At 36.4% G+C, this 23800-nt stretch overlaps 1 protein-coding gene across 5 annotated transcripts in view; it reads left to right on the top strand.

The window, feature by feature from the left end:
* Nucleotides 1-23541, top strand: part of IL7 (interleukin 7) — a 68921-nt gene extending 45380 nt beyond the window's left edge. Inside the window, exons 3-9 of one of the 5 annotated variants that reach the window (XR_014842858.1) lie at nt 6220-6300; nt 7270-7401; nt 11359-11412; nt 13708-14036; nt 14977-15156; nt 16915-17158; nt 19834-23541. Coding sequence is in view for 3 of the 5 variants with exons in the window: in NM_214135.2 (NP_999300.1) it covers nt 6220-6300; nt 7270-7401; nt 11359-11412; nt 13708-13827 (387 nt within the window). In the remaining 2 variants the exon portion in view is untranslated. 5 annotated transcript variants of the gene reach the window in all.
* Nucleotides 23542-23800: the final 259 nt, after the last annotated feature.

Consider the following 23800-nt stretch of genomic DNA (forward strand, 5'->3'; position numbering starts at 1 on the left):
GATATTTGTCTTCCTTTTTCTGACTTACTTCACTCAGTATGAGAGTCTCTAGTTCCATCCTTGACTTTTAATCTCTGTGCGTATTTATATTAAAAGTAGACTGTTTATAGACAATGTAAAATTAAGTTGTGTCTTTTAACCCACTCTGACAATCTTTGTCTTTTAATTTGTGTATTTAGACTCGTGACATTTAAAGTGATTATTATTAATATAGTGGAATTAAAATCTACCTTTTTTTTTTACCTTTTTCTATTTGTGTTCTTATTCTTTGTTCTTGTTTTTGCCTTCATACTTTGTTTTAGTTTTGATGCTTTATGATGCTTTGCTCTTTTATAAGTCAGGTTTCCCCTCTGACCCCTGTGATTTCCTTCAAGATTTTTTTTCATTATCTTTGATTTTTCTAAAGTTTTAGCATGTAGTGCTTAGGCATAGGATTGGGGGCATTTTTTCCTTCTTGGTGTTCTGTGAACCTCCTTGGTGATCTGTGGTTTGGTGTCTAGCATTGATTTGGAGAAAATCTTCAGCCATTATTGCCTCAAATATTGCTTCTGCTCCTTTCTTTTTTCTGATATTCTCTTGCATATGTTACACCTTTTGTAGCTATCCATAGTCTTAGGTATTCTGTTCTGTTCTTCTCTTCTTGGTATTTATTTTTCTTTTTTCTTTTTAGTTTTGGTAGTTTCTATTGTCATACTCTCAAACTCAGAGATTCTTTCCTCAGCCTACACACAACTGTGTTTTCATTCTACTGTTTCTTTGATCCATAAAGTATTTAATAAAGCGATATGATTAAATAAATATAACTTACTGTTAAGGAACTTACTTGGTAAATATGCTACTCTAATTAAGAGTGCAAAAATACATAGTATATCAGAAACTGGACTGCGAGATGGGAGTCGTTGGTATGCTGTGGGCATTAGTCGGTATGTTTTTACAGGAGTGGAGTATTGATTATCCCAGCAAGTTAGTTAAATGAAGATTAATTAATCAAGTCCCTTACATATGTTCTTGCTTATGCATATACATTTGAATATATGCTTATACATAGCAACATTTTCTTTTGAAATATTTTTATTATAAGCCTGTTTTATTATGAGCTTAAGCCCTTGCTTATAAATACTGCCTTAAAACAAATATCATATCTGCTTAATATTTCATTTTACCATCTATTATCAGCTGTTTTTCTAATTTAGTTTTGCATTATTTATGTGAATACATTTTGTACAAGACTCAACTTACTTGAGCTTTTAGTTGGCATTGTCAACTTTTTTTTTTTTTTTTTTTTTTTAATGGCCACATCTGTGGCATATGGAAGTTTCTGGGCTAGGGGTCAAATCGGAGCTGCAGTTGAGACCTATGCCACAGCCAAGGCAACATCAGATCCAAACTACATCTGTGACCTACACTGAAGCTTGCTGCAATGCCTGATCCTTAACCCACTGAGCTAGGCCAGGGATTAAAACTGCATCCCCACAGACACTATGTCGGGTTCTTAGCCTGCTGAGCCACAATGGGAACTCTGGATCACCACCTTCTTAAAACAATCTCTTCTCCAGGTTTTCTAACTTTCTGGCTTCTATATGCATGTGACTATTTGGCACTTGTATTTGGATCTCTGAATGTCAACTCAAACTTCATCCGTTTGAAACCAAATATACATTTTATTCACACCACCTCTTCTACTATTTCCCTATGCAGTGAATGGCAACAGAGCATATTCTGTTGCATACACCAGAAACCCAGGAATCATCCCTGCCATGTCAATCTCCCTTAACTTTAATTCTCAAATCCTGTTCTGTTGTTTTCTAAGTATTTCTCAAGTCTATTCACCTATCCTTACATTCTTTTCCATCACCAAGTTCAATAAGCCAAGCACCAAGCACCAAGTCACAGCCTCCTAAGATTTACACATATACTTTCTTGAACCCTTCGAAGCCATTCACCATGCCGCTATTAATATGATCTTTGAAGAGGGGATTTGGTCATTAACTATTGCCTTTAGAATCAAGACAAAGCTCCTTAATAGGCCCCTGCATAATTTGGTCTCTTCCAGACCTTCTGTTTTATGTGGTAGGGTGATTTCTCTTGCTTTCTCAGCTTTATAGTTGCTTTCCCTTGCTCTCTTCGTTCTAGCAGTCTCCCTGCTGGAGTTCCCTCCCATTGAAACTGCAGCCATTCATGCTATTTTCTATATCTTTAATCTTCCTCTCTTTTCTCTTTCTCTGGTTTACTCATGCTTCAGAACTCAGTTTAAGTGTTTCTTTCTCAGAGAATTCTTCACCTAGATTCCTAAATAAAATCTGTCTTGTATAGGGCTTTGTTATAGCATAGACCTTTTATTCATAACAATTATCAAGTTGGGATTTGATTGTGGTTATTGGATTGGTGTCTATCTTTACCACCAGACAGTCACCTTCTTGAAGGAAGGAACCATCTCTGATTTTCATCACAGTCCTATCTCCACTACTATATGGCACATGGTAGATGCTCAGCAAGTATTTGATTGAAGAATAAGTGAATGACTTTTCATTTAACCTAGAAATCAACTGCCAGTTTGTACTATAATCTGGTAAGCTACCTGACAAATAGTAAAATTTATAACATTTGAAACAGGATTCCAAGAACAGTATAGACCTTTGCAAATTTCATACAGAATACAGATTTCATTAAAAATAAGTCTCACTTTTCAAAAGGTTCTCCAAATGTGTCTTTATGTGCTGCAAGGCTTTGGGCCATGGGGAGGTTATGATAGTGATAATCAGAAATGAAGAGTATTTCTGTAGAGACCAAATTCATTTTTAAAGAATGCTAAGACGGAGTTCCCTTCGTGGCTCAGTGGTTAACGAATCCCACTAGGAACCATGAGGTTGCAGGTTCAATCCCTGGCCTCACTCAGTGGGTTAAGGATCCGGCGTTGCCGTGAGCTGTGGTGTAGGTCACAGACACGGCTCAGATCTGGCGTTGCTGTGGCCGTGGTGTAGGCCAGTGGCTACAGCTCTGATTAGACCCCTAGCCTGGAAACCTCCATATGATCACGGGTGCGGCCCTAGAAAAGACAAAAAAAAAAAAAAAAAAAAAAAAAAAAAAAAAAAAAAGAATGCTAAGACATGAGATTGAATCTTTCTTTTTCATTCAAAACCCCAATCTGTAGGCTCAGATCTATAAAATGAATAGGAGAAGAACAGAAAGGAGATAGCCATCAGTTATGTAGATGCTGATAAGAATCATTTATAGGCCATAAATAGACATTAGTTTATTTAGAGTACAGCACATGTGACCGTGAGCACCCCATTAGAACAGGCATATGGAAGAATTATTTGGAAAAAAAGCAGACAAAATGGAATTTTTAAAAATCAAAGATAAATATAGAAAAGGTAAAGTGAAATAGAGAATCTATTGTGGGAGTTTTCTTGTGGTGCAGCAAGTTAAGGATCCTGTGTTGTCACTGCAGCAGCTTGGGTTGCTGCTGTGGCTCAGGTTCGATTCCTGGCCCAGGCTCCATATGCTGCAGGTACAGCCAAAAAAAATAAAAGAAAGAATATCTATTGTGTACATATTTAGTATTTCTGAGGAAGAGACTGCTAAAAATGCAATAGAAAAAAATTCAAAGATAGATGAAAACCATGCTAAATGAAAGAAGATATAATTCTGCAAATCAAAAGGACATGTATTTTAGGAACAACTTACATAACAGTGGTTTATACTGGAAAATATTGAGTTCATAGTCAATGTGCTTTTCCCTTATCTCTTGTGATTTTTCATATCCATAATAAATATGAAGAAATATTCAAATATGTTAGGACATCTATAAGAAAGCACTACCGATAAATAATTCTACTATTTGTTAAATCACAAGATGGATATATACGGTTCTTTCAACCCCATGATTCTAGAAATCTTGTCTGAGTCATCCTTCTCATAGGGCTTAAATGAAAACAACTTCAGAAAGCAACTGTAATTGGCACTCCTATACACTCATGTTAAATTTATTCATAAAATGCACTAAAGTCTAGTCAATTATAATTGTGACTTTTCTAGGTGTCAGCCTTTTAAGCCAGCTTTTTAAGTAACAACTTTATCTACTGCTGCAAACATTTGGCAAACAAATCACCCTGGTATAACATTAGCTTTCTGTGTCTATCCAAAGTGAGTTTTATTAAATACCTGGAGCAATGATTTAACTAATATGGATTTTCAAATATTCCTGTGTCATGAAATTTGTTAAAATGTTCTAATAGGTACTCATTCATATATTCGGTAAATTGGAAAGAATCATACAGATTAGCTGCACATTTTATCTTCTTTTGCTGAAGGATGGCATAAACAAAATGTATATTTTATTTTTATTTTATTTTTTTACAGCCACACCTGCAACAAATGGAGTTCCCAGGCTAGGGGTCAAATCTGAGCTGCAGCTGCCAGCCAACGCCACAGCCACAGCAGTGTAGCATCTGAGCTACGCCCATGACCTATACCAGAGCTTGTGGCAATGCTGGATCCTTAAACCACTGACTGAGGCCAGGAATTGAACCTGCATATTCGGGGATACTTAACCTATTGAGCCACAACAGAAACTCCCAAAATGTATATTTTATCAGAAATGTATGCTTGATTTATTGTCCTTCTTGATGTTAAATGCAAATCAATAGAAAAATGATTTAATACGAAACATTAATTCTCCACTACCTTTTCTAGACTGTGTGTAAGGGTAACATGAGAATAGGTATTGAAAAATAAATCTCTTTGAACTTGAGGTATTTGCAGTATGACTGAGATGGTTGGCACTAACAAATCTGTTAACGTAGCATACTTTTCCAAAGGTAGGAAATGATGTGAGGAGTTCCCATCATGGCTTAGTGGTTAATGAATCCGACTAATATCCATGAGGATGCAGGTTCGACCCCTGACCTTGCTCAGTGGGTTAAGGATCCGGCATTGCCGAGACCTGTGGTGTAGGTCACAGATGCAGCTCGGATCCTGCATTGCTGTAGCAGTGGCATAGGCCGGCGGCTGTAGCTTCGCTTCGACCCCTAGCCTGGGGACCTCTATGTGCTGCAGGTGTGACCCTAAAAAGACAAAAAAAGAGAGAGAGAGAGAGAAATTATATGAAAGTGTCTAAAGGACACAGCATTCACCCTTTATATCAAACAGTACGAGAGAATGGGATTTATTTTCTGGTATTTGTTTCCCCATCCAGCTTGGCAGAGGACCTTGCACGTTGGCCTATAATAAGTGTTGAATGGTTAAATGAATGATTACGTGTTTAGGCTCTAATGCCTATAGGTAAACGAGATAATGTATACATTGAAAGTCAGATAAACCCAGAGACCATTTATGCTCTCCAAGGGCGAGAAGAATCATGCACACTTCTCTGAGAGGCAGATGAAGATTGGAAACCTATGACTGAATCCTGCCATTACTCCACTTCGTAATCTGTTTCTTTGATGACAACACATAGGCTAAGATTGCCTGAAGTCCTTCTAGAAGCTCTGATAGCATGGAATTGCTAGCTTGCTGGACAGAGCTCCTCTAACCCTGTGTGTGAACAATCCGAATCCTTAAGCTAGTCCTCCCTCATTATGTCAACTACATTCTTGATTCAGGTAATCCCCACATTCTAACACTATGTTCCTTAGAAAAGAAAAATGAGAATGTGCTGGTCTGTCTTCCCATTTGTATATCACAACACACTGATTTAATCTCACTCTTTCTCAGTGAAGTTCTCCCTCAAATATCCCAAACTGGATTGTTTAAAATGCTATAAAGAGGAGTTTAACCTTATTCTCACTGTTAAGAGGCTTTCCCTTCATTCTAATATAAATTCCCTTTGCTGCTAGTGGCAGGAAATTGGACCCAACAACCTCTTAAACACATCTCAACTTCATGATTTCAAAATCCATAATACTGTGTCTATATAGTATAACTTCTAAAACAGGTACTTTTATTTTCCCAAATGAGCCAGATTCTCCCAGTGATTTCTGGAATTAAACTGTGGAGTGTGGGGAAGCTCTAAATATCGGAGGGTTGGTATATTTATACTTGTTTTATTCTTCAACTATAAAAAATTATCTTTGTGCCTAGTCAGCTGAGCCAAGCTGAAGTTACTTTCCTTAAAATGCACACATAAATACCAAGTATTATAAATTTGTTATTTTTATAATTACTACTTACCAGAAGAATCCCCAGTTTAACCGTATTATTTTATATCATTTATTACAGGACAGGATGATAGACTTTGATAGCAATTGCCTGAATAACGAACCTAACTTTTTAAAAAAACATTCATGTGATGATAATAAGGTAATGACAATTATTTGGAGTTTATATGTCATTCAAGCTTGATTTCACAGAAGCTTATATTTTTGTATCTCTGTTAATTATATTGATTATATTAATAACATAGCCTTTTGGTTCTAACCTCATAATTCCCGCTGACATATTAAGTTATACTGTGCTCTTTTGTACTTTTATTCTACAAAAAGCCCTGTGCCACTTGGTAAATATTCCTTTCAATTTTAGCATTTTATTTTTCATCTTGAAAATACTAGAAGAACTGCTGAATTCAAAGACACATAGCTCTTATTTCTGAAACTTTTATGCAAGAAAATGCTTGTCAGAATGACTGTTTGCACACACACAAACATAAGTAATGTGTAAATTTAGTTGAAGGCATTTTGAAACTTTTTCCCTTTAAATATTTGCTTATCCTCGCAATGGCTGAGTTAACCTCATGACATAATAATATGTCCTTAAATTATATTTTAAAAAATTATAATTATAAATATTAGTTAAATATTTGAAAAACTGGTTTTGGGTTAATAGTCCCTTTATTTTCTCATTGCCAGCTACCCATCCACTCATCCATAGCTCAAAAAGGGCAAAAGCAGTAACAATTAAAAAAAAAACACACATACCTTTCATTATTGTTGCTTCCAGAAGCCCTCTCCTTTAGTTATCTTGTTTAAAACTGAATAAACTTATGCTACGTTCACTCATAAGCAATAAGATCATACATAACAAAGAAAGGAGACTTTAAAAATCAGGTAATTATTAAACTAAGTTCTGAGTACTTTAGGCTGTCCCCTTGGAGCTAAACAGTTTCAGTCTCAGTACGTGTCAGTCATGTGATTAACTGGAATAGAAGAAAACTGGGGTGGAGGTGGGGCATTATTTAGAAATACAGTTCTGGCTTTAGGCTTCTCAGGAAAGCTTATCATTTCTTACTGTTTTATATGAACCACGGCTCTTCTGATGTTTTTTCTGTAATAGGAAGCTTCATTTTTATATCGTGCTGCTCGAAAGTTGAAGCAATTTATTAAAATGAATATCAGTGAGGAGTTCAATCACCATCTATCAACAGTTTCACAGGGCACATTAACACTGTTCAACTGCACCAGCAAGGTAAGCGGAGCACTGTTTACTTTGAACAAAAATATAAACTACTTCTGAGATAGGCTATTATCATTCTTGTATGTCCATATCCATTAGCATAGAAATCTAGGTGCTTATACGAAAGTTGAAATACATTTGCATAATTCTGGAAGAGGAAAGTTTCAACTTGCAAAGTACCTATTCATCTCTTAGAGCAAATAAATTGTTTATAAAAGGGGACTAGAAATAAATGAAAGCAACATTGTAAATCCACTCTACTTCAATTTAAAAAAAGAAAGTAGGAGTTCCCGTCGTGGCGCAGTGGTTAATGAATCCGACTAGGAACCATGAGGTTGCGGGCTCGGTCCCTGCCCTTACTCAGTGGGTTAAGGATCCGGCGTTGCTGGGAGCTGTGGTGTAGGTTGCACACGCAGCTCGGATCCCGCGTTGCTGTGGCTCTGGCGTAGGCCAGTGGCTACAGCTCCGATTCGACCCCTAGCCTGGGAACCTCCATATGTGAGCGGCCCAAAGAAATAGCAAAAAGACAAAAAAAAAAAAAAAAAAAAGAAAGTAAATAAGTAAATGAAAGCATATTTCATGCCATAATAACTTCCAAAGAGGCTAGTGTGTGATAAGTAGGGTAAGGAATGGTAAATTTTTATTTCTAAAACATCTCAATTTTAATCCATATATGTACATATTTATAAGAATTCAGACAATAAAACAGGTAATCAAATGTATTTCACAAATATCTTTGCGTATAAAAACTGGGTATATTTATGTCCAACAATTTTCAATATTTGTACCTCAATAATTTTGATTAATACAGGGCTAATTTTTTCCTACTTCTCTGCTAGCAGTTAACAACAACAAAAAATTCTGAAGCTATTGAGACTAGACAACAGTTTCTTCAACTGCAAAATGGAGAAAAATATAGTATCTACATTAAGGATATTGAAAGGTTGAATGGCATAATTTATATATCATGCTTAGTACTAAAATATTTCAATAAATGTTTAATGATGATAATGGTGATGATGATAATTACTCCCTTTTTTGGCCACACAAAGCCAAAAGATTTCTTGCAATTACAAAAAAAAAAAAAAACTTTAAATATTTTTATGATAGAAAACGTGTTGTGTTTTTAATTTTAAATACTATTAGTTGCCCGCAGAAGGGAAAATGGTAAGATTGTCTCTGAACCCTATTGACAGTGTTGATATATGTTGGGCCATAAGATAATAAAGGTTGGACCACTTCCTTTATCATTATGTATTTACTTGATGCAAACCAGTCTCCTCCTAGGGTTGTGGATTTGTCAAGCTTATTTCCAGTCTTTTCCCCTTACCAGTGTTAGTCAATGATATGGAACTTCTCCTGTTCTCTTTTCTGTAAATCTAATCTCTCCTGTTCTGTGCATCCTTCAAGATCAACCTTAAGATATGTGAACACTTTATGTTTTAGCCTACCAGCTTTTTTTTTTTTTTTTTTTTTTTTTTTTTTGTCTTTTTGCCATTTCTTGGTCTGCTCCTGCGGCATATGGAGGCTCCCAGGCTAGGGGTCCAATCAGAGCTGTAGCCGCTGGTCTACACCAGAGCCACAGCAATGCAAGATCCGAGACGCATCTGCGACCCACACCACAGCTCACAGCAACACCGGATCCCTAACCACCGGGCAAGGCCAGGGATCGAACCCGAAACCCCATGGTTTCTAGTCGGATTTGTTAACCACTGAGCCACAACGGGAACTCCTAGCCTACCAGGTTTTAATCCTTATTTATAGTGATTTAAAGTACAGACAGCCCTTCATATCCACGGGTTCTGCATCCTTCAATTCAACCAACTTTAGATCAAACATAAAAAAATAATTCTAGGAGTTCCCGTGGTGGCACAGTGGTTAATGAATCCGACTAGGAACCATGAGGTTGCGGGTTCGGTCCCTGCCCTTGCTCAGTGGGTTAATGATCCGGCGTTGCCGTGAGCTGTGGTGTAGGTTGCAGAAGCGGCTCGGATCCCGTGTTGCTGTGGCTCTGGCTTAGGCCGGCGGCTACAGCTCCGATTTGACCCCTGGCCTGGGAACCTCCATATGCCGCGGGAGCGGCCCAAGAAATAGCAAAAAGACAAAAAAAAAATAAAAATAAAAATAAAATAATAATTCTAGAAAGTTCCAAAAAACAAAACTTGAATTTGTTGAACCACATTGACAACTATTTACACAGCATTTACATTGTGTTTACAATTATTTACATAGCATTTGCATTGTATTAGGTGTTATAAGTAATCTAGAGATAATTTAAAGTATACAGGAGTATGTACATAGGTTATATGCAAATACTACACAATTTTATAGAAGGGACCTGAGGATCTATCCCTGGATTTTGGTATCCGCAAGGGTCCTGGAACCAATTCCCCACAAATACCAAAGGACTACTGGACTGTTTAACAGGAGAGTAGCAAATACATTTCATGTTGCTTACACATCTAATTGCTTAGTAGTGACTGTTGGAAATTTTCTGCCGAGTAAAAGCCTCAAGTCAGGGCTTGAATGAAAAGACTGCAAAGCAAATGAGTGATATCGCCTCATGGCCCAGGAAGAGTTAAGGGTTGGAGGTAGACCATATATTTGCAATTCTTTCTCTCATATGTTGAGCTTTGCGTTGATCACCTAATTCCAAAATCAACTAATTGTAGAAAAAGAAAATATACAAATAATTTAAATCTTGAAATTAAATAAAACGTGTTATAAAATTCACCTGATACAATCTAATTTTTTTTAAATGATGAAGCAAAATGTTAAAGATGGTCACCTATATTGCATTTTCTTCATGAGTTGGATGTGCTTCAAGCTTTTTACTGTTGTTTATTTCATTTTGCTTCTGATGGGTAAAGCTTAATAAAATGTATTGTCAGGTGCAATTTTAAAAGGTATCATATTTTTGTATTCCTTTTCTAATATTTCATTGCTGGTATACAGACATGCAACTGACTTCTGAATGTTAATCTTATATCCTGCTACTTTGCTGAATTTATGAATCAGTTCAAGTAGTTTTGGGGTTGAATCCTTAGGGTTTTCCATGTATAGTATCATGTCATCTGCATACAGTGACAGTTTGATCTCTTCTCTTCCTATATGGATGCCTTTTATTTCTTTTGTTTGTCTAATTGCTGTGGCTAGGACTTCCAAAACTATGTTGAAGAGCAGTGGTGAGAGTGGGCATCCCTGTCTTGTTCCAGATTTGAGTGAGAAGGCTTTCAGTTTTTCCCCATTGAGGATTATATTTGCTGTGGGTTTATCATAAATGGCTTTGATTATATTCAGGAATGTTCCCTCTATACCCACTTTGGCGAGGGTCTTGATCATGAATGGATGTTGGACTTTGTCAAATGCTTTTTCTGCATCTATTGAGATGATCATATGATTTTTGACTTTTCTTTTGTTAATGTGGTGTATGTTGATTGATTTGCGTATGTTGGACATGAGTAGCATTGAGAACTTTGTCTAGATACCCATGTTGCAACAGAACAAAGGGTGGGGGAAAAATGTAATTGTAATGTATACATGTAAGGATAACGTGATCCCCTTGCTGTACAGTGGGAAAATAAAAAAAAATGTATAGTCAAAAGTTAATAACTTAATGCTAATGTTATTTTCACGTTGATTAAATCTGCAGTTTTGTCTCTGTTAGCATACCCTCTTCTATATTAATTTTTCACACCTCACAGCAGTTAACATAGTGCTGGACAAACCTGCAAAATTGTGGATCCAAATTATTCAGAAGACTGACCTCTCTTGTTTCTTTCTTTTCCCTATCATTCTATTTCTAAATGAAATTAGTATTCTGCCAGACGAACAATAATTAATTTAAAGTAGATTCTCAAATAGATTAGATGAGCTGAGAGTAATATGAAAATTAGCTATTATATATATTAGTGGGAAGAACAATAAAGGATTCATAACCACTACTGTAAATGTGATTCTGTTCTTAAGGTTAAAGGAAGAAAACCACCTTCCCTGGGTGAAGCCCAACTCACTAAGAACTTGGTAAGAGTAATTGTATATTTTTCTCTTTTTATCAGCTTTTTACTCAATTCCTTTCTGTTTCTCTTTGAATTGTTTCCTTTTATATGGTTGGTTTTGAAAATATTCATCATAGTAGTGGTAAAAGAAGGGAGGTGTCCCTTAGAAATTGGATCTCTTTAAGTTGTACTTTTTAGAAACAACTATTTTAAAATTAAAGAAGCTAGGGAAAATGTTGGAAGGTTTTTTTTTTAAAGAAGCAAAATTAAAACATCAATAGTTAATAGGCAAAGGACATGAACAAACTATATAGGAGAAAATAAGCTGGAAAATAAGATTTGGGAGTTCCCATTGTGGCTCAGCAGGTTAAGAACCCGACTAGTATCCATGAGGATGCGGGTTCGATCCCTAGCCTTGCTCAGTGGTTTAAAGAATCCAGCGTCGCTGCGAGATGTGATGTAGGTTGCAGACGTGGCTTGAATCTGACATTGCTGTGGCTGTCGCATAGGCCAGCAGCTGCAGCTCTGATTTGACCCCTAGCCCAGGAGCTTCCATATGTGACAGATGTGGCCCTAAACAAAAAGAAAAAATATGAAGAAAAAAATCCACCCTAGTAAAGAAATGCAAATTAAAAATGAGAACTCATTTTATACCTATTTTACTAGTATAGGTAGAGTGTACAATATATACTGGATATGTATAATAGTATATAAATATTCTATATTTATATACATTTGCACACTACTGTTAGATATTATTGCACAAATTATATAGCAATATATATTTATGAATAAGTCAGAATATTTAATTACTTCTAATTAGACATAAAAATGAAATAAATATTAACTAGGATGAGAGAAAAATGAACAGACCTGTATATGAGACCTGTTCATGAGAGTGACAGATTCTTCTTTCACATTTCCATTATTATTATGTCATTTGACCAAAATATATATGGCAGTGTGGAAATTCTTTATTCCTCTTAGAGAAGTAGGGTGAGTCTGCACACCTTGGAACTCAGGAAAGTCTAGGAATTCCACCTGAAGTGAAATAGCTTAAATGAATCCATGAGCAGTATAAATACATTGAGGCTGAGGGAACTTGGAAAGAAAGTTAGAAAACAGAGGTAACAATTGTGTTCCCAGGATTGCAGAGGCAAAATCATGGTTCTTAGTTTTTTTTTTATCTTTTTAATGAATGTTCAGTCTTGGTCTTTGAGGAAAAGTCATGAAATTTTTTCTCACATCTCTGTATTTCATATCTGCTTAAGTCACACAAACTTCAATTTGTACTTCTTGAAGATGTCCTGGGACCTTCGTTAAGAAGAAGAGGAGAAATGCTCCTTCATATTTGTCTTTGAAATCTGTATCTAATTTCTTAAGTGCATTATTTAAAGGGTATGTGTTAGTGTTACTGAATATATAATATATATAAAGGAAATCTGAATTTGTGACTAAACTACAAACAGAACAAACAAGCTCAAGACCCACTCATTATAATCACTTGACATGTGACTGTGCAGTTTAGGTATCCTCTCTGCTGCTCAGTTCAAGTTCATAGTTATTAAGTAGATAAAAATGAAACAATGTAGGTAAAGCACTGAGCTCAATACTTGACCTAGAGAACACCCAGGAACTGCCTGTTACCTAAATGAAGAATCCCTCTACCCTGTGCTTTGAGATCCAAAGCCCAGGGACTCACAGGAATATAACTGAGTATGTGCACAGCCACTCCCTTATGTCTGCTCCATGTGAGGTATTTCTTTCTCCACTTTCTATAGGCTGTGCAGGTAGCCCTTTTGAAGATTTTTATCAGGAGCTAAAAATTAGCTTATTAGGCAGGCATCTCCTATTCTCTAGTGAAGACAAGGGCACAGGCTTAATCAGGCATATCCTTTTTAATCACCTTTGCCAGACTAAACTTTTCAGTATTACTATTCTCAGGATTCTTTTCAGTATTAATTAGCCTTCCCATAAAAATATTTTTTCCATTTTAAAAACTCAATTGAGGAATCTAGAAAGCTTTTTCGCCAAAGTTTAAACAGCATTTTATAGCCAGTATTGCAGCGGTGAAAGGAGCAGCCACCTGATGTAGCTTTTTCATTCATCTTAAATCTTAAACCACAACAACCTACAGATCACTGAGCACAATTATAGTTACAAATCATAGTTTTAAAAAAAAACTTGCAAGACTCTCCTTTTTAATTAAACAAAATTTTCATTATTACCTAGCCTGATGGGAATTAAAGGTTGAATATCTTAAAATGTGTATTTTTATGAAAATGTGAACCTAAAACTTTTTTTAAATGTATTTCTCTAGGAAGAAAATAAATCTTTAAAGGAACAGAAAAGACAGGGGGACTTGTGTTTCCTAAAGATACTACTACAGAAGATAAAAACTTGTTGGAATAAAATTTTGAGGGGTGCTAAAGAATATTGAGAGATACGGAGTGGCAATATAAAAACTCAAGAGTTTTAATTGTATCCTCCAAGAATCTATCTGCTCATGCAATTCCCCGGGGTAAAGTGCCTCCTGGAAGTGACTGAACGCATGATGGTAAAAATGGAATGGATTACATTAATACTAGTGCTAGAAGATGGACATAAACAATGGAAACCGAATGCTGCAATCAACAAACTGTTGCACATGTATGTGGACATGTACCAATTGGTATTAATTCCCAGCTGATTTTAGTAAGACAATCCATGTAAGATATTAGTTGCAATAATACTTTTTAAATCTGTTTAAAATGTTCAGAAGAAGACATGTAAGTTCTATGAAGTATATACAGGGTACAAGGATTAAAAATCAACATTGAATTATTGCCAAAATAGCTTCATGGCCCACTATGCATCGGTATACTGCAGTGAGAGTGGAAATTGTCTTCTGTGCTAGAAGTGTTTCCAAGTTAACAGTGAGATACGGATAAGGTGCATGAGAACAAGAGTCATGCACCTTAAAGAAGCAGTAAGCATAGGAAAGGAGTCCATGATACTTAAGAGAGGTATCAAGAGATGTAATTAAACATGAATGTATAACACAGTGCCTTTAATAAATGATTCAGCAAATGTTTTAAAATGAAAATAAAGAATAATTTCACAAAAAAAGTCATCTGTTCCAAGGATGCTAAACCATAGTACTGAATTACTTTTGTCATTTATGTGTAATAAAAATTGTCTAAATGAGTTTGCCATTTGGGAAGTATATTTTTAAGAGAATAATATATGTTGGCCTTTTAATTAATGGACTGTATATTTAATTTTGACAGTATATCTGTATATAAAATAGTTTCATACCATATTACAAATTGCTTCCTTTGGATAACATTTCTCCTGTGATAATAAATGATCTATGTGTTAACACTGTCCAATTCACTTAATGAATCCCAACAGGATTTTTGAAGACCAAGATATTTGGTGTTGTGCAAGTATTTGATTCCTCACTCTCATTGAAACATGACTCTCAAGTCTTACTACCAAGAATGTACATGACCCTGGGAGCCCCAAACTATGTAAGAACAGGAACGCTACTACTTTATTTGTATGCTAAATTTTGGTCCTTTAAAAGAAACTCGTTTCTTTTAAACAGATCCTGTTTAGAAAGGTTTGCCAACAGTCTTCACTTACTTACAAAAGGAACTGAAAACACTATTCTAGGCAGGCCAGAGTTCTAAAACAACCACCACCGCCTCATCACCACCTGGTTAAGCTCTGACTGGCTTTATTTGGTCTGTAGACGATGCTCAGGTGCCATCCTCAATGTGTGGAGGTAAGACCTTCCTCTCTGTTGGTGTCTGTCTCTCACTCTCATCAACCACATGGAGTTTCCTCCTCACTGGACCAAACAGCTGCATAGAATTGTATAAACAATTGTACTGAATCCACTGACAACCTCATTAACGAGGCTTTGAACCAACTATGTCTTCTGTTTGGTTTTCTTTTTCTTTCTTTCCTTTTTTTTGGGGGGGGAGGAGGCCGCACCACCCTCAGCATGTGGAAGTTCCAAGGCTAGGGGTGGAATCAGAGCTGCAGCTGCCGGCCTACACCACAGCCACAGCAAAGCCAGATCTGAGCCGAGTCCATGAACTTCACTACAGCTCATGGCAACGTCAGATCCCTGACCCACTGAGCAAGGGCAGGGATTGAACCCACGTCCTTGTGGATACTAGTTGGGTTTGTTAACTGCTGAGGCAGTTAACAAAAAAAAAAAAAAAAAAAAGATGGTAACTCCTGTGTGGTTTTCTTTATTAACTTTGATAAAGGGAGTTGACATGTTTTAGGAGCAAATGATTATTTACCAAGCTTTTTCTTCAGATGACTTTTCTTTTTCTTTTTTGTTTTTGCACTATACCCATGGCATATGGAAATTCCCAGGATAGGGATTGAATCAGAGCTACAGCTGCCAGCCTACACCACAGCCACAGCAACTCGGGATTCAAGCCATGTCTGTGACTTAGGCCACAGCTCATAGCAACGCCACTGAGTGAGGCTAGAGATCTAATCCACATCTTCATAGATACTAGTTGGGTTTGTAACCTGTTGAGCCACAGGAGGAACTCCCTGTATGTGGATGCTTTAAATCAGAATTTTCTGAAGACTGTCCCCAAAAAATCCTAATCCTTATTGATTCTTAAAAAAAAAAAAAAAAAAAAAAAAAAAAAAAAAAACCAAAGAATTATGAGTTTTGAGGTCAGATTTATTTTCTCTTGGAGAGTCAAAATTCATATATTAAAAGTTCTGTAAATACATATGGCTTTATAAAAAGTTTAACAATAATATAGCATTTCCAACATTTGACTACATAACACCACTTTTTCTATGCAAAAACCAGCACACTTTGAGGAATATTGCTTTATACAAAGGGATTCAGTTAAAAGTCTTTTAAAACAAGCTTTCAAGGAAGCTGCTGAAGGAAACACTCTTTCCAGGATTAAGGTAGTTCTCCTAAAACTAGAAGCCTTTCTTTAAGCTTCTTTCACTGAATAGCCAATTGAAAGACACTTCACCAAATCTACTGTAAATATTTCTTCGAAACACACATCCTTTGAGACAGTCTTTATGATACTCTGTCCATGCAGTCTTCATGTCTTTAGTCATTATGTTTGTACTGCTTAGAAAGTTCTTTCAAATTCTATCCGGATCCTGCTCAAACTTCAAGGGGCGTCTCAGGTCCTTTCTACTTGGTTGCTGTGGTGTCCATGATACTCTAGATAGGCCTGACCTTGTTTTATGGTGCTTCATTCACTCTACTGCACTTTGCAGGTATTGGGTTTTTTACACATTGAAAATTTGTGGCAACCCAGTGTTAAGCAAGTCTATCTGCAACCATTTTTCTAATAGCATTTGCTTGCTTCATGTCTTTGGTCACATTTTGGTAATTCTTGTGGTATTTCAGACTTATATTTTGTTATGGTGATCTGTAATCTTTGATGTTGCTATTGATGTTACTAGAAAATTTTGACTCACTGAAAATTCAGATGATAGTTAGCATTTTTAATAATAATTTTTTTCTTTTTTTGTCTTTTAGGGCTGTACCCATATTATATGGAAATTCCCAGGCTAGGGGTCAAATCAGAGCTGCAGCTGCTGGCCTATTGCTACAGCCACAGCAATGCAGGATCCAAGCCACATCTGTGACCTACACCACAGCTCATGGCAACACAAGATCCTTAACCCACTGAGCAGGGATGGAAACTGCATCCTAATAGATACTATTCGGGTTAGTTACTGCTGAGCCACTACAGGAACCACTCGATAAAAGTATTTTTAAGGTATGTATATTTTTTTTAGACATGCTATTGCATACTTGACTACAGTATAGTATAAGCATGACTTTTACAGGCACTGTGAAACCAAAAATATTCATGTGAGTCGTGTTGTTGAAGTGGTCAGGAACTGAACCAGTAATATCTCCAATACTATTAATATTTCTTCCTTTTTTTTTTTATTTTTTCTTTACTGGGCACCTGCATCACATGGAAATTCCCGGACTAGGGGTCGAATCAGAGCTGCAGCTGCCAGCCTACACCACAGGCCACAGCAATGCAAGATCCTTAACCCACTGAGTGAGGCCAGGGATCAAACCCTCAACCCCACAGACACCATGTTGGGCTCTCAAGCCACATGTCATGGTAACACCATACACCACAGCCATGGCCACACTGGATCTGTGACCTACACTGTAGCTTGCAGCAATGCCAGATCCTTAACCCACTGAGCAAGGCCAGGGATCAGACCTGAATTCTCAAGAACACTATGTCAGGTTTTTAACCTGCTAAGCCACAGTGGGAACTCCTTATTTCAGTCTTGATTCTGACCAAATAAGGTCTGTGGAAATATCACAGGAGAAAAGAAACAAAATAGGTATATATGTTGATAATTGACAATTCTAGCAGCTTTTAATGTCTATATATTAAAGTATATTTAGACATTAATTTTGTGGATTCACCTAGATCCACAAAATTATCATTTGAGAAAGATGCAAAAATAATTATTCCGGTTCGGGATTAAACTGGGTCTTATTTGCAATCTCTCCATATAAAATGGTAAGAAAGAAGGATATTTTTCTGTATAAGAAATTTTCTAAGCAGAAGAGAGTTTAGTGTTCAAGAGACTATTCTAAAAGTGAATTAATTTTCTATCACATTTAAAATGAAAATTTAGATAAGTGGCAATATTCACATTTAATGTTTGCTACTCTTGCATGCTGATTTATTACTTTTCTTTCAAGCCCATTCTAAGGGTCTCATCCTTTCTGAAACCCTCCCATACATTTCCAGGTGGGATTGACAATTATTTCATTCATGCTTCCACTGTTCAGCTTAACAAATAACTCAGTAACCTACCAGGTGCTACCATGTGGAAAATGGACATGTTTGCTAGTTTCCATCTTTGATGCTTATCACAAATACTCTTATGTCTGAAATAATCTGATTCCAGCAGGGACATTTTACTTAGAAGTTTAATTGACAGAAGAAATCTTAGAGACTATTCTAGAAATGGTCCAAATACTATCACAAATAAAAGGAGCTTGATTTGCCCAGTGATTTATTTGCAATTATTTGAAATTTGTTTATTTGCAATTATTTTCAATTTACTTATTTAAAATTATTGATTTGCAATAAGGTGAGGTAAAAACCTTTCTAGTAGAACCAGAGAGATCTGCCAGAAAAATACAAAATAATTATTTATCCTGCCATCTCCTTGACTGGCATTCCAACAGAAAGGAAGGAATGGATTTGTCTTTTGCTGTGAAAAATCTTAAATGTGTAGGCCAATACATCTTTCTGTTTAAGAGAAAGTTGTTATATTCACTCAGGGAAAATTAGATTCTAGGGTTGGTACTAATATATTCACAGCCAAGTGGGTTTAAAGAGGAAGCTCCAATTTTTGAACATAGAACACTTAACAGGAAGATGGAACACAAACCCATGTCTAATGTGACAGTCCTCATCCTAAGGGTACAATAAAGTCTGTCCTTTATGTAGCCTATCTTCCAGGAGAGGAAAGAGTAAACAATAAGTAAATAAAATTATTATAGAAAACAAATTATGGAAAAGAAGGAAAAAAAAACAGACTGGTGAAGAGAGGTGGTATTTTAGGTTAGATTATCAAGAAAGACCCCTTTAGAAGGGAAGAAATTTAAAAATATTTTATTAGGCTTAAAAAATTTAACTTTTAATGTATGACTGATAATGTTTACAAGTTTAATAAATTTCATTGAAGGATTCAAGTTATTTTGCAACAGAGATCAAAACAGACTATTTCAACAGTAGTGCATGATGCTGCGATAGAAATAAATTATGAGATGATCCAATATTTGACTTTGAACTTGTCTGTTGCTCTAAAGTAGTGATACACAAACTTTACTTTTTAGTTTGAAACAATTTCAGATGTGTAGAAGAGTTGCAAATACAGTACAACGTTACCATATACCCTTTACCAAGTTTCTTCTAATGCTCTTAAGAAACCATAGTACCTTTATCCAAACAAAAAAATTAGCTTTACCTATTGTGGGTGTATCTGTGCTATACATTGTAGGATGTTTAGCAGCATCCTTGGTCTCTACTCACTAGACACCAATGGTATCCTCCTGCAAGTAGTGACAATCAAAAATGTCTCCAGCCATTGCCAAAATGTCCTGGAGAGACAGCTGAAACCGCTGTCCTCAAAGTTTTTAAAGTCACACGTTTTATGGTCAGGCTAGGTCCATGACTCACTTTGAGTTATTTTTTAACATAAGGTGTATATTTAGGTTCATTTTTTGCATATCGACATCCAATCGTTTGCCATTTGTTGAAAAGACTATACTTTAACAACTGAATAGACTTTGTGCTTTTATAAAATTCAGTTGACAGCATTTGTGCGGATCAAATTATGGATGCTCTAGTCTGTTCCAATGATCTATTTGTATTTATTTATTTATTTTCTTTTTTTTTTTTTTTAGGTTTGTACCCACAGCATATATGAAAGTTCCCAGGCTAGGGGTCCAATCAGAGCTACAACCACAGCCTACGCCACAGCCACAGCAACATGGGATCTGAGCCATATCTGCGACCTACGTCTGTGACCTACACCATAGCTCTTGGCAACACTGGATCCTTAACTCATTGAGCAGAGCCAGGGATCAAACCCACATCCTCAGGGATACTAGTTGGGTTCCTTTCTGCAGTGCCACAGCAGAACTCCTGTTCCAATGATGTAAATGTCTATCTTTTCTCCTACACAACACTGACTTGACTACAATGGCTTTACAATATCTAGAAATTGGGTTGAATGAGTCCTCCAATTTTTTTCTTTTTCAGAATTGTTTTGACTATTCTAAGTCTTTTGCCTTCTCCATATACATTTCAGAATCAGCCTGTCAAACCACAAACAAATAAACATAACTTGTCGGAATTTTGATTGAGATTGCATTGAGTCCGTAGATTCAGCTGAGGAGAACTGACATCTATACTGATCATTCTTTGAATTAACACAGTATATTTTTCTATTTAGACAATTTTTTTTCTTTTTGGGCTTCCCCTTGGCACATGGAGATACCAGGCAGGGGGATTAGATCTGAGGCGTCGTTACAACCTACGCCTCAACTGCAGGAACTGCAGGAGCCTTTAACCCACTGTTCTGGTACTGGGTGGGGATCAAACCTAAGTCCTGCTGCTGCAGAGACACCACTGATCCTGTTGTACCACAGTAGTAACCCCTCTATTTAGATTTTTTAGTTCTTCCACCAGTGTTCTGTAGTTTTCACCATACACATATTTTGTCAGATTTATGCCTAACTATTTGTGTGTGTATGTGTGCACATGCATACCTGCATACTATTATATTTTAAAAATCAAATTCCTACTGCTTGTTGCTGGTATATAGGATTGACTGACTTTTGTATATTGTCCTTGTATCCTATGACCTTGTTAGAACTAAACTTACAAGTTCTCCTTTTTTTGATGGATTTCTTGAGATTCTCTACATAGACAATCATGTCATCTACAAATAGAAGTTACATCTTCCATGAATGCAGACACTTCTAAAATTTCACTTTTTAAATTCTTAATTTACCTTCAGCATAGACCCACCAGGCCAGATTTTGTTAAACTTTACTTTTTGAGGTTTGGCTTATGAAAATAATAGGTAAAATGTATTTGCTTTTTTGAACTATCCATTGCTCCATTCCATCATCAGAAGATTTGGATACATATATTTTCCAGGGGCTTTGTCTCTCAACTGTCATTGAGAATCATTGCGCTAGAATAATAATACTAATAGAGTTATTGATAGGTTTCTACGAAAAAAAAATTTCATTTCAACGAGTTTTCAAATTGCCTAGTTTGAAGACTATGACAAATACACATATTTGTTTTCTAAATATGTCCATCATTCTCTGACATGTCCACCTCTCCTGTAAGGGATCCTGTACCAGCCATGACTTCTGCCTGGTGGCTCTGTTCTTAACCATTGTGTACTCATGCCTGTTTCCCAGCTAATGAGAAAAGAGTACAGGGCATCTGCCCAAAGTAAAACTAATTGATAGATTGGCTAATGGTCTGTGATATAGGTCATGCAGCTTTGAAAAATGAATTATTTCAGGAGCTTTGCTCCAGAAATTTGATTCAAAATTCCAAATAAATTTGCCTCAAATAAGTCTGAAAAACAGAGGAAGATTTTTTTTAAACTTTTATTATTTTTTTTCTACTGTACAGCATGGTGACCCAATTGCATACATTCTTTTTTCTCATATTACATGTTCCATCATAAGTGACTAGACATAGTTCCCAGTGCTACACAGAAGGATCTCATTGCTAATCCATCCTGAAGGCAACAGTCTGCATCTATTAACCCCAAGCTCCCAGTCCCTCCCCTTCCCCTATGGCAACCACAAGTCTATTCGGCAAGTCCATGAGTTTCTTTTCTGTGGAAAGTTTCCTTTGTGCTGTATATTATATTCCAGATAAGTGATATCATATGGTATTTGTCTTTCTCTTTCTGACTTAATTCACTCAGGATGAGAGTCTCTTATTCCAAGCATGTTGCTGCAAATGGCATTATGTTGTTCTTTTTTATGGCTGAGTAGTATTCCATTGTATATATATACCACATCTTCCTAATCCAATCATCTGTCAGTGGACATTGCCAACAAGCACTTGGAACAATGCTCAACATCACTGATTATTAGAGAAATGCAAATCAAAACTACCATGAGATACCACCTCACACCTATCAGAATGGCCATCATTAATAAGTCCACAAATAACAAATGCTGGAGGAGGTGTGGAGAAAAGGGAAACTTCCTGCACTGTTGGTGGGAATGTAAGCTGGTACAGCCACTATGGAGAACCATATAGAGGTACCTTAGAAAACTATACATAGAACTACATATGACCCAGCAATCCCACTCTTTGGCATATATCCAGATAAAAACCTTCCTTGGAAAAGACACATGCACCTGCATGTTCACTGCAGCCCTATTCACAATAGCCAAGACATGGAATCAACCCAAATGTCCACTGACAGAGGAAGTTTTAAGATTTTATTAAGTTACACGCTATAAAACTGTTAGAGGAAAACACAGGCCAAACACTCTCTGACATAAATGAACAGCAACATCTTCTCAGATCCACCTCTTAGAGTAATGACAATAAAAACAAAAATAAACACATGGGACCTAATCAAACTTAAAAGTTTCTGCACAGCAAAGAAAACCCTAAACAAAATGAAAAGACAACCCACAGAATGGGAGAAAATCTTTGCAAATGAATCAACTGACAAGGGATTAATCTCCAAAATTTATAAACACCTTCTGCAGCTCCATACCAAAAAAACAAACAACCCCATCAAAAAATGGGCAGAAGATCTAAACAGACAGTTCTCCAAAGAAGACATGCAGATGGCCAAGAAACACATGAAAAGATGTTCAACATCACTCATCATTAGAGAAATGCAAATCAAAACCACTGTGAGGTACCACCTAACACCAGCCAGAATGGCCATCATCAAAAAGTCTACAAACAATAAGTGCTGGAGAGGACGGGGAGAAAAAGGAACACTAGTACACTGTTGGTGGGATCGTACATTGGTGCAACCACTGTGGAAAACAGTATGGAGATTCCTCAGAAAACTAAAAATAGAACTACCATTTGATCTAGCAATCCTACTCCTGGGCATCTATCCAGGGCAAACCATGACTCGAAAAGACACAGGTACTCCAATGTTCATTGCAGCACTATTTTCAATAGCCAAGACATGGAAACAACTTAAATGTCCATCGACAGAGGAGTGGATCAAGAAGAGGTGGTACATATACACAATGGAATATTACTCAGCCACTGAAAAGAACGAAATACCAGCATTTTTAGCAACATGGATGGACCTAGAAATTCTCATGCTAAGTGAAGCTAGCCATACAATGAGACACGAACATCATGCTCTTACTGACATGTAGAATCTGAAAAAAGGACAGAATGAACTTCTTTGCAGAACAGATGCTGACTCACAAACTTTGAAAAATTTATGGTCTCCAAAGGAGACGGTTTCGGGGGTGGGTGGATGCGCTGGAGTTGTGGGTTGAAAATCTTATAAAATTGGATTGTGATGATCATTGTACAACTATAAATGTAATAAATTCATTGAGTAATAAAAAAATAAATTAAAAAAAAAAGGTTTATTAAGTTACGCACTGGCAAGCTGAAGGAATGAGAAAACAAAACAGGTACCGTAGTAGTGAGTGAAGATAACAGGCAACAGAGAATGGACAGATGAGCTAAGAGAAGCTCAGAGGCTGGCAGATCGACCAATCCTTAGAGGTTCCTCAGGAGCTGAATACCTTTAAGGTTTAATGTACATGCATTTGTATTAAACTCCTTCCCCCTCTTCCAATTATCTTAGAAGGATTCCTGTCCCTTATATATGAAAGTTAT

This window comes from Sus scrofa, chromosome 4 (assembly GCF_054392235.1).
Source record: "Sus scrofa isolate SSC_HxYL_T2T_F1_AM1 chromosome 4, Sscrofa_HxYL_maternal_Yorkshire_Landrace_v2.0, whole genome shotgun sequence".
NCBI classification, from domain to species: Eukaryota; Metazoa; Chordata; class Mammalia; order Artiodactyla; family Suidae; genus Sus; species Sus scrofa.